This window comes from Gossypium arboreum, chromosome 12 (assembly GCF_025698485.1).
Source record: "Gossypium arboreum isolate Shixiya-1 chromosome 12, ASM2569848v2, whole genome shotgun sequence".
Classification (NCBI taxonomy): domain Eukaryota; kingdom Viridiplantae; phylum Streptophyta; class Magnoliopsida; order Malvales; family Malvaceae; genus Gossypium; species Gossypium arboreum.
The window spans coordinates 17,497,693-17,510,235 of record NC_069081.1 but is presented as its reverse complement, the minus strand read 5'-3'; the positions used below and the strand labels follow the sequence as shown (position 1 = coordinate 17,510,235).

The window sequence follows — 12,543 nt, the reverse complement described above, 5'->3', positions numbered from 1 at the left end:
GCTGGTTTTCACCTTAGCCTCTCATTTTAAGTGAAATACCTTTTAATTGAATCTGAATTTACTAGGTTAGGCAAGCTCTTACCATCTATCTCAGTTAATATCAACGCTCCTCCAGAAAAAACCTTCTTTACTACATAAGGTCCTTCCCAGTTTGGTATCCATTTTCCTCTGAAATCTTTTTGCATAAGAAGGATCTTTTTCAATACCAAGTCCCCCTCATAGAATACTCTAGGGCGAACCTTTTTTGTTGTAAGCTCGCAACATTCACTTCTGGTACATTTGACATTCAACTCTGATAAAATCGGGAGAGAAGAAATTTCAACTTTAATGGACAAAACTGCCTCCATCCTATAAACCAATAAGTAAGGTGTTACCCCGGTAGAAGTTCTGACAGATGTTCAATAGGCATAGAGAGTAAATGGTAACTTTTCATGCCAAACCTTATAGGCCTCAGTCATTTTCCCCACAATCTTCTTGATATTTTTATTAGCCGCCTCAACTGCACCATTCATTTTCGGGCGATATGGTGACGAGTTGTGGTGCTTAATTTTGAATTGACTGCAGACCTCTACTATTACGCTGTTATTCAAATTTAACGCATTGTTGATATGATCTTTTTTGGCATGTCATATCGACATATGATCTCCTTATTCAAGAACTTGCTGACCGTCGACTTTGTGATATTGGCGTATGAAGCAGCCTCTACCCACTTGGTGAAGTAATCAATGACCACAAAGATGAATCGATGTCCATTAGAAGCCTTCGGCGAAATTGGCCCAATAACGTCCATGCCCCACATTAAGAAAGGCCATGGAGAAGTCATAACATGAAGAGGTGAAGGAGGCACATGGATCTTGTCTCCATAAAATTTGGCACTTATGGTATTTCTTGGCGTAACTAATGCAATCTCCTTCCATCATGGACCAATAATACCCGAATCTTATGATTTTCCTGGCTATTGTGAACCCATTGACATATGTCCCGTAGACACATTCATGGACTTCTTCTAAGATTTTCTTAACTTCAACAACGTCAACATATCTTAACAGCACCTGATCCTTCCTCTTTTTATACAGGATCTCTCCGTCTCTTTTTATACAGGATCTCTCCGTTTAAGACATAGTTACTGGCTAGCCTCTTCAATATTCTCTTTTCATTTTTAGTTGCCTGATTAGAGTATTTACGGTTCTTCACATATCGTAGAATATCATGATACCAAGGACAACCATCTCTTTCCTCTTCTTCGCCGATATTGCAGCAATGAGCTGGAGCCTCACAAATACTCATTTGGATCGGCTTCATATCCTCTCGTTTATTTACTCTGATCATAGAAGCTAATGTAGCCAAGGCGTCAGCCATCTGGTTTTCATCTCGCGGGAGGTAACAGAAAGTGATATCATCAAACACCTCAGTTAATTCCAGAGCTAGCTTTTGATAGTTGATTAACTTTGGGTCTCTTGTTTCCTATTCACCTTTGTGCTGATAGATCACCAGTGTAGAATCCGCATACACCTCTAACACATTGATTTTATGCTCTATGGCTGCACGGATTCCCATGATACATGCTTCGTATTCCGCCATATTGTTTGTGCAGTCAAAATCTAATTTGCAAGTGAATGGATAATTATCTCCATTTGGGTATACCAGGATTGCCTTAATTCTGTTGCCAACAGCGTTTGATACTTCGTCAAAGTTCAATTTCCAAGGACGATCCTCTGGAATGCCCTCTTTAGTAGTTGCCACATACATTAGATCTTCGTTAAGGAAATCAAAGTTCAAAGACTCCTAATCTTCTAGAGCTCTATTGGCTAGAAAATCTGCTATTGAACTCTCTTTCACAGCCTTCTAGTTCACATAGACTATGCCAAATTCGGAAAGTAAAATTTTCCATTGGTCATCCTTCCACTTAAAGTAGTTGACTCCATCATGTACTTTAGAGGGTCCAGTTTTGAGATTAACCAAGTCGTATGGTACAATATGTACTGTCTCAATCTCCGAGTTGTCCAAACCAAGCCGCAACATAATTTCTCAATTGGCAAGTATCTCATTTCACACTCAGTGAATTTCTTACTGAAGTAATATATCGCCTTTTCTTTCTTTCCCGTCTCATCGTGTTGGCCGAGCACATAACCCATTGAATTGTCAAATAATGTCAAAGACAGTATCAGTGGCCTATCAGGACTAAGTGGCGTTAGTACTAGGGGATTGGAAAAATATTGCTTAACCTTGTCTAAGATTTTCTGGCACTCATCATCCTACACACTTGGGTTGTGTTTCTTGAGAAGACGAAATATGGGATCACATTTCTCAGTTAGCTGTGAAATGAACCGGGTGACGTAATTTAGTCTTCCTAAGAAACCTCGAACTTTCTTTTGAGTGCGCGACAGAGGTAATTCTTGTATAGCCTTGACTTTGTCTGGGTCAACCTCAATTCCCCTTTCACTGACTATGAAACCCAACAATTTTCCTGACCTAGCTCTAAAAGTACATTTTTTCGAATTGAACTTTAGTTGGAATTTCCTCAACCTTAGGAACAATTTCCTCAAAATTCGCACATGCTCCTCTTCAGTTCGGGACTTTGCAATCATATCGTTGACTTAAACCTCGATTTCTTTGTGTATCATGTTATGAAACAAGGTTACCATGGCTCTTTGATACGTTACTCCCACATTTTTTAACCCAAATAGCATCACCCTCTAGCAAAACGTTCTCCACAGAGTTATGAATGTGGTCTTTCCATGTCCCCCAGATGCATCTTTATCTGATTGTATCCAGAGAAGCCGTCCATGAAAGAGAACAGTGAGTAACCTCCCGTATTATCTACTAAAGTATCAATATGAGGAAATGGGAAATTGTCTTTTGAGCTAGCCTTGTTTAAGTCTCTGTAATCCACACACATCCGCACATTTCCGTCCTTCTTAAGGATGGACAACATTAGCCACCCATTCTGAGTACTTAACCACTTGTAAGAACCTAACATCGAATTGTTTTTTGACCTCCTCTCTTTTTTTTACTGTAATATCGGGTCTCATCCTTCGAAGCTTCTGTTAAACTGGCTTGCACTCTTCTTTTATGGGGACGCGGTGTACCACAATATCGACGCTCAACCCAGGCATATCCTGATACGACCACGCAAAGATATCTTTGAACTCTTGTAATAATTCAATAAGGTCCCGTCTTCTTTCCTCGGTTATGCAAGTTCCAATGTTCACCTCTTTCCCTTCTTCCAAGGTCACATTCTCTATCATCTCTTTGTGAGGTAGAATCTGTTTCTCTTCCTGTTCTACCATCCTTAACAAATCCGGAGATAAGTTACAATCTCCATCATCTTCACATGTTTCGCTCAAAAGGGAATTCTGGGTCCATAACAGCGCCATTCATGTCATTGATATCTAGAGACCTATTGTAGGCACAAAATAATATATAAGAAAACAAATATATCTAAGAATAGCTCATTTGTACGGCATGATTATGACTAAAAACAAGAATAAAAGAATATTTGCTCAGAATAAAAGAAATATTTGCTCAGAATGAGACGTAAAAATGTATTTTTATTGAAATAAAGACGTTTTGAACATGAGCCTATTTTACAAAAGATTCTTATTGTTTCTAGGCTTTAAATCAATAAGTGTGTTTTGAACATTACTCTGTGTTAGCTCTAAAAACTACAGGAATTTCTTCCACAGTCAAGTTGTTCAGAACACTTCCAGGCTCATAAGGGCAAATACTTTTTAATTCTCATTCCATCACTTTCTCTTCAGATATGACGCTGATGCTTAGATTTCCCATCAAATCTTTATTGGACTCTTTACTTGTTACCTTCCGCTCAGGATGAATAACTCCTCCAGGCACGAACGTTCTGGATATATGAGGGAAGGTCATCGGCTCCCATCTGACCTCTGCCCTATTTAATCTTGCTATTCTTCTCTCTTGCTTCCTTTCCAACTCCTTTCTCCTTTGATTTACGTCTGGCCTATACCCTAAGCCAAAGTGATCCCATTTTTTAGCCAAGATTGGCACTTTAACCCGTCCATGGAGATATTTCCCGAGTCCCCTTCCAGACAATGCCCCTTTTCCAACTGTTAGTTGCAAACTCATCCTCGTAGCTTCGGATATTTTTGGCATTGAGACTTTACCTCCTTCGATGATGAAAGTTGCATTTATGAATTCTAATGACCGAAAAGAACACTCTATTGACTCACTATCATTTTCTATATATGACGCATCACTGGTAACGGATGCGATAATTTCTTCCTCCGCGTTTATCGTTATCAGCCGACCCTCCGTCATCAACTTTAGCTTTTGGTGCAATGATGATTGTACTGCCCCTGCTGAGTGAATCCAAGGCCTCCCCAATAAATAATTATAAGAAGGCTTGATGTCCATCACTAGGAAGTCTACCTCGTATGTGTTTGTTCTGATCAGAAGAGGTACCTCAATCCTTCCCATTACTTTCCTTTCGATGCCGTCAAATTCCCTCACTATGTTTTGGCATGTCTTCATATGAGAGCTGTCTATAGGCAACTTGTTCAATATAGACAGAGGCAAGACGTTCAGTGCCGATCCATTGTCAATTAGTACCCCCGGTAATGTATACCCTTTGCAGCGGGTGGTAATATACAGAGCCTTAGTGGATCCCAAGCCCCTTGGCAGTATTTCATCGTCACTGAAAGAGATAAAGTTATCGGTGCTTATGTTGCTGAAAAGGTTGTCTAGCTTGTTTACCAAAATGTCGTTAGTGATATAGGTTTCATTTAATACTTTCAGTAGCGCATTACGGTGCGTCTCCGAACTTAAGAGTAGAGCTAGTACCTATATGTGAGCCAGCTGCTTGTGTAATTGTTCCACGACACTATAATCACTGTGCCTTAGGAACTTAAAGAATTATTTAGCTTCGTTCTCAGTTGCTGACTCATTAACAGGTAGCTCTGGCTTTCTTTTTTTCGATTCGATCATCAATAATATCTCTTTTTTAGGCTTGACTTTTGTATTTGGCGTGCTGACCGGGCCCTCCTCTTCCAGGATTGTCACATTGTAGTCATAGTTCCAAGGTACTCTTTGGCTATCCTTATAAGAAAAAGAAACGAGTTTCTGGATTACGACTCTTGGTGTAACTTTTGCTCCAACTTCGCTGATCCTTGGTTGTGAGATAACTACCACTAGGCGACTAGCTTCATAGACCGTCTCTACCGACCCTCCTCCTACGGTGCATACGTCCTCTCCTTAAGTGAACTCAAAGAACTCTAACTCCATGTTGTCCATTAGATCCTGCACCAGGGCCCTGAATTTACTGCATCTCTGAATCTCATGATCCTCCTCCCCGTGGAACTCACAATAGTTCCTCGCTTCTCAGGATTTGTTCCCTAAGTCTTGCGTGACTAACCCTTTTTCTACCATTTTCCTCCAAATCTCCCTCAACGAGGTTCTTACTTCTGCAACATTCAACTTAATTCTCCTCCCTATATTCTCGACTATCGCGTTTACCCCATTATCAGTATGATTGGGTAACGAATTTCCTACACCAGGTGCATCATCAAATTTCACAACAACCATTTTGATGAGCCTTTCGACTAACCTTTTGAAAGAGGTGTAGCTCTTTATCGAGTGTCACATTGAGCACTTGTGTCATACCACTTGGGGTATGGGGGTTGCATCAGTTATAAGTAGAAAAAAGATACAACATGTGCATCAAATAGACTTTTGTACAGCTCCCGATACGTTATTGAAATGGGAGTAAACTAGAGCTTCTCCTTATTTTGCTTTGTATTGGGCTCTTGTCTTGGCGAGGCTTGCTGGCCTATGGCTATCGTTCTGAGTTAGTTTACCGTGATTGGTTTTGCATAACCCGTGCTCACATTACTGACTTTATTTTCTCTTTTCTTCGAGGCCGACCTCTTGGTGCTTTTCCCAACCTATATTTTTCCACACCTTATCACATTCTCTATCATTTCACCAGACATCACTATGTTCGCGAAATTCTTAGTTGTGCTTTCCAGCATGTGATTAATAAAAGGTGCTTTCAAGGTATTAATGAAGAGTATGGTTGTTTCTTTTTCCAGCAGTGGCGGTTGGACTTGTTTAGCGACTTCTCTCTACCTCTGAGCATATTGCTTAAAACTTTCACTTGACTCTTTCTCCGTGTTCTGTAACGTGATCCTGTTAGGCGCTATGTCTGTCACATGGCCATATTGCTTCATGAAGGCCTGTGTTAAGTCCTTCTATGATTTAACTTGGGTACGATTCAGCTGATTATACCATTTGGCCACAGCCCCAGTCAAACTATTCTGGAAACAGTGAATTAAAAACTTATCGTTATTGACATATCCCGTCATCGACAGAACATTGTAATGTGGGCCTCAGGACAGCTAGTCCTATTATATTTTTCAAACTCTGGTATTTTGAACTTTGAAGGAGTACCAAATCTGGGACCAGGCTCAACTCCTTAGCATCCACTCCACAATGATAATCAGCATTTTCCAACGCCTTAAATTTCTCCTCCAGCCATTTGCATCGATCTTCCATTTGCTTTAGGAGTTTCGCTCTTACCCTTCCCACTTCCGTCACATCATTGAGGTCATGGACTATAAGATTTGCCCGATTGTCTTCAGGGTTAGAACTCGAGACCGTTGGGAAATTTATCGATGCCGAAGTACCAATCTGACATTGGGGTCTGATATTGACAGACACCCTTTATGGTTCTAACACCCTAAACCCATAACCTTCATCAGATTAGGGTTACGAGGTATTACCAGACAGACAGAACATTTCAGACTAATTCAGAATCACAGACATCACATAACATTAATACATAAGCTAAAATCAGCAATTCATCTCTTTTGATGGTCTACGAGACCTAAAACATACTTTTAGGGACAGTCGAAACTAAACCGAACACATTAATAAATTTTAGAACTCAAATTTTTTTTTTCAATTCTGTTAAGGTCACATGCCTGTGTGACCAGGCCGTGTGCCTCACACGGGTATCAGACACACCTATGTGAACCAGCCGTGCCAAAACAAGGCACACATACTGACTTTCACCCACGGCCAATAGACACGCCCGTGTGCTATGGCTATGTGATACTTAGCTAGCTACTGACTTAAGCCCACGGCCATATGACACGCCAGTGTTCCCTGACCGTGTGGCACAATACAGGCTTGGTTTAAGCCAACTTGCCACCCCTTTTTGGGTCATTACTACAAGCAATATTAAACAATACTTATACCAAAATTTCAGCCAATTCCATGCTCATAACATGCTTCAATATAACTAAATCATCATCATTTAACAACCTATTCAAATCCATACCAAAAACACATTAAAAATCTTATTACAACAACATGCCAAAATGCTCATTTCATAGCTCAATTATGGCACCTTCTAACTCATGCTTAAACTTACCATTTCTTTAACTTGGCATATTTCAGAATGATCATCACATATAAGGCCATATAACCATTACAATCATACACAATTTGGCATCACAAACCATTTACCAAAACTAAGCACAAATGTACCATTTGTTAGCCAACTCTCATGGCATAACATATATACATATTAAAGTTTAATACATAGACATTCTAGCCTATACATGCCATATTTAAAAAATATATATTTACACTTTTAAAAGTACCAAAAAGAGTTCGATGATGTGGTGACAATCCTTGACTGTCCCCGAGCCTTCAGTAGCTACGATAACTGTAAAACAGACAAAAATTACACAGAGTAAGTTACATAGAGCTTAGTAAGCCAAATACAATTGGTTTAACTATAAAAGCATATAAAGTGAAAGTCAATAGCATAAATTTATAGCCATTTCACAGAGTAATTCACGAGCCTAACCATGCTCATTTACTTGTATACATGTCATGCTTCATTTCCAAATTCCATACATACTTCACATTCATTATTTCACAGAAATAGAGTCTTTCATATTTAAAAATTTAGTACGATACAAGCATACCTGTATAGATTATACATTTTATACATTCATTCCCATACCTCATACTCTATCATCAGATGGTTCAGAAATGATATAGATGCTCATAAACGAGTACAATGCCTACATCCTAGACGTGGTCTTACATGTAATTCAGTATCGATGCCTCTGTCCCAGACAGGGTCTTACACGAAATCAGATACGATGCCGATGTGCCAGACATGGTCTTACACTACATCTCAGATCGATGTTCACATTCCTTTAGATATATACAGAGCTTTTCAGATACTAGCATATTATCAGAATTTAATCAGAATTCATTCATCAGGCTTTCAAGGCCTTCCAATACAGATTACAGTTTGTATGAGCAGAATTTTAGTCAATTTAACACATAATTGTCATTTGACTTACCTCGTACGAATTTCAGACGGAACGAGTTGACTATTCAACTATTTTGGACTTCCCTCGATCTAAGTCTAATTTTCTTTGTTCTTTATCTAATACAATTCAAATACAACCATTCAATCATTAATTTCATTCAAAATAATCCATGAACACATATTTAGGGAACTTTACATTTTAGCCCTTACATTTTCACACTTTGACAATTTAGTCCATTTTTCACAAAATCACAATTATGCAAAATTCACCAAGACTATAGCTTGGCTAAATATACATAGCTTCCATACAAGCCTAATTAACATATTTAATTCACAATTTAGTCCTTCAAAACCTCATTTTCACAAATTAGCCTAAATAACTCTATTCCATAAAAAATTCAAGAACAAAGCATGGTAATCTCACATATATCTTTCATAATCCATATAAAAATATCACTAAGCTCATATAATCATCAATGGCACATTTCATAATCTTCAACAGAAATAGAAATTCGGACATGGGTTTTGAAGAACACAAAGCAACGATCACAGAAACATAGAAATTATCAAAAACAGACCAAAGTACATACCTTAACAACCAAAACAAGTGTCGAAACTTAAAGCTCTTTTCTTTTTTCTTTTTCTTTGATTTTCGGCAAAAACAATATGATAATGGCTATTTTATGATTTGTTTTATTATAAAACATATTATTACACAAATGACTATTTTAACCTTATCTATTTCATTTTAAAATCCACTAACTATTGTCCATATTTGTCCACCATTAAAACAAATGGTAAATTTGACATGCAAGGACCCTCATTTTAAAAGACAAGGCCAAATAACCCCATTAACAATTAGTATGCAACTTTTGCATTTTACTTGATTTAGTCCTTTATCAAAGTTAAGCATAGAAACAGACAAATTAAATCACAGAAACTTTGCAGATATAAATTCACACATCATAGACACAGAAAATAATATTAAAATATTTCTCAAAATCGGTTGCGTGGTCTCTAAACCACTGTTATGATTAGGGTCAAAACCGGATTGTTATAGTGGTGGTGCTTGGGTATTCGTTGGGGTGAAACCTGGAGGGTAAGCAAGGTCCTCGCTGTCGTCCCCAGTATTGATCATTGGGCTCCTCCCCTTTTTTGGTCCTCCAATCAGTAACTGGGTCAATTGGTTCATCATATTCCTTTGAGATTCCAGCATCTGATCCCTCATATCCTGTTGGATTTTGGCCAACTGTTCTTGTATCTATACTTGCAGTTGATCATGTATCTCCTACTGCATTTGTTCCAATTTTTCCAACCTTTGATCCATAGCTTTGGTTTTTCTCCGTGTGTAGTGTGATGTTCCAGGGTACTTACAGTATGATTTCTAATTAATTAGGATTCTTTTGTGAAATTTAATACACATGATGCGATGTAATGCAAATGCATGAGATGAATGCAAAACTAAAAAGGCGTCGATTCTGATCTAATTCCATTTAGAATAACTTTATTAAAAAAATAAAATCCTTTACATAAAACAGATCATATATACGACTTTGCCTTGATGCTCAAAGTTTTAACTCTCTTAAGAAGCCAAGCCAGCTCACGACCCCGGTCTGACTCTAACTCATATTTCACACTTAGCACGTTAGCCTAAACTACTAAGGTCTGTAAATGATCGGCCACCACTCGTATCTGAGTCACAGCCTCACCCATAACGTAATCCCTATCCCTGACCTGGTCTTGCGATCAACGAAGCTGCTCTTTCTACTGCTCATTATTTGACTCGAGGAATTTAATTCAAAGTTCACAGTTCTGTAGCGCAGTCTCGAGTTCTTCTACCTTTCTTTTCAAATCCTTGATCTTGCTCAGACTGGCCCTTAATTCAATGTCGGAGCTAGGACCACGACATTGATGTAGTGCCTTTTCTAACTCTGCTACCTGAGCTACTAACATCTCCTTCTCATTTTGGCTCTCAACCAAGCTCTTTTTTTAAAGTGTTTTCTCGTGCTCGAGTATTATGGAACCTCTTCTCTCACTGATCGGCTCTAGCGTTTTCTTCTTGGATTTCTTGTCGCCATTGCTCTGATGTCTTTTCCAATCCGACAGTTCTTATCGACATACTCAGCTTCTTGTAATCATTTTTTAAGCTGTTCAAATCCTCCTTGGCGTTCCTCTTTCCCTTTCTTAATTTCTTAGCCTCGAGTTTCTGAACATTGTCCTCTAACCTTAAACGCATCTTTTCCTCCTCCAATTGTTCTATCTTCTTTCCTAACTCCGAATTTCTTTTTTCGAAGTCCTGTTTTATGATTTCTAGCACAGAGGGGACTATTTGCAAGTATTCTTCCATTGATCGAGTGCTTTCTTGACTTGGCCCGGGGATATTATCATTGATTCTTCTGCTCCACCATGCATCATATTTGAGGGTCGTCATCGGACCTACAATAACTTTTTTTATCTAGTAAGTTTGATTTCAAGCATTAGAAATCCCCTTAATCTTTTTCTTGTAGTTATCTCTTCCACACGAAAATTTATATTGAGTTAGCCCATGCGTTGCCAGTATGAACTGTCTTGATCTGTATTACCTCAGCATGAACAAAGGAACATATCCAATAGCTCCCCAAATTCCCAGCAGAGAGACCTAGTCAAAACTCCCACATCGGTAAAGAATTTCGTCAGGAACCAACCAATGAGCTCTCCACTCAACGTCCTCTTCCTAGAGATTTTGAAGGAACGCGATCCAATTTTCTTCTAATATGTCATCTCTCCTGGGCGTGGCCACTATCTCCTTTAACGGGGAGTAATTCTTGGAAAAAAAACCTGATAAGAAACTTTATCCACCTTCTAGAAATGGTTGTAGAACCAAGCTAACAATAACTGCGCACACCCTATAAATCTGCCCTCGCCAGCTCTTCTGCATGCATTCAAATATCTAAATGTCTCGACCAAGGGAAAATAATTAACCCATTGATGCTCAAAGCAAAAACGTCGACTCTCTTCTTCATATCAGGATGCACTAGAATCAAATCCCTCAAATTTCTCCATGGGATGCACTTACACTCACCTTTTTGCTTGACCCTTGCTGTAATCCACTGTTCACTCATCCCTGTAATATTCATCAATTTCTTCCAAAAGGTCGGGACATAAGCGGCTCTCGAATAGGCCTTATTGGCTTAGATCTTCGGATAATGAAGTAAAGCTGTATATTCTTCTACAGTAGGAACCAAATCTACCTTAAAGCTGTATATTCTTCTACAGTAGGAACCAAATCTACCCTCCCAAAGGTAAAACAACTATAGGTAGGATTCCAATACTGAGCGAGGGGGCCGAAATAAATGCTCGTCTACCTTGATGTCAAGTAGGTAAGACAAATCCTCATAATTACAATAAAAAAACTGCTTAGTCTCTTCATCCCACTGGTCTCATATCTCTTTTAATTCCTGAAGATTATTTTACGTCACACTAATACAGGTGTAATCCCATAATTTTGATGTATACCCCTCAGCTAGGTTATCTCCTTTCTCTAATTACATTTTCTTTGACCATATACGGACAGCTGCATTATTTTTCACTTTATCAAGAAATTTGTTCTCCATAATAAGCTTTCTAAATTAGTAATTGAACGTGAATCGACACCTCTTTAAAATGAAATGACATGCAATCATAGCCAAAATAAAACACAACAAGTCAGTATCATATACCAAAAATAAAATTCAAAGCAAATGAAAAATAATCAAGCACCTATCTGGGTGACTGCTAGGGTTTGGCGTAGTTATATGTAGGTTAAGCTCTTAGGGCTTTTTACATACAGTTTGGTTCTAAAGTAGTGGTACCCGAACCGGCAAATTCCTCAATCCTCACCCATTATAGGCTTATATGGACCGAGTTCAGTTTAAGGGAATACAGTTCCCTATGGCTGCACGAAGATGAAAATCTCACAAAGACATAGGTACGGATGTATCCTGAAAGCGATCCACTATCCTGCACGGTGGTGAAAACCTCACGAAGGAGTAGCTTCTCACTTCCACTTAAAAGGGGTAAAACCATGCAATTGTTATGCAATATGATGTGAAAGGACTCTAAAGGACTCGAACCACAACAAACATATAAGATGACACAAACAAATGTAATAAAAGGATCGTAGAATTTCAAATCTGATTTTTAATTTTTGACAACAGGACAGAAATTAATCAATTTACAGCTTGACTCTCTTGATGTCCCCAGAG

The 12,543-nt window shown here is 38.6% G+C and overlaps 1 protein-coding gene across 1 annotated transcript; it reads right to left on the bottom strand.

The window, feature by feature from the left end:
• Window positions 1-1,068: 1,068 nt before the first annotated feature.
• Window positions 1,069-1,749, bottom strand: LOC108477954 (uncharacterized). The gene is made up of 2 exons (XM_053022887.1): window positions 1,473-1,749; window positions 1,069-1,370 (listed from the first exon to the last, which is right to left on the bottom strand). The coding sequence occupies exons 1-2, from the start codon at window positions 1,747-1,749 to the stop codon at window positions 1,069-1,071; spliced, it is 579 nt and encodes a 192-aa protein (XP_052878847.1).
• Window positions 1,750-12,543: the final 10,794 nt, after the last annotated feature.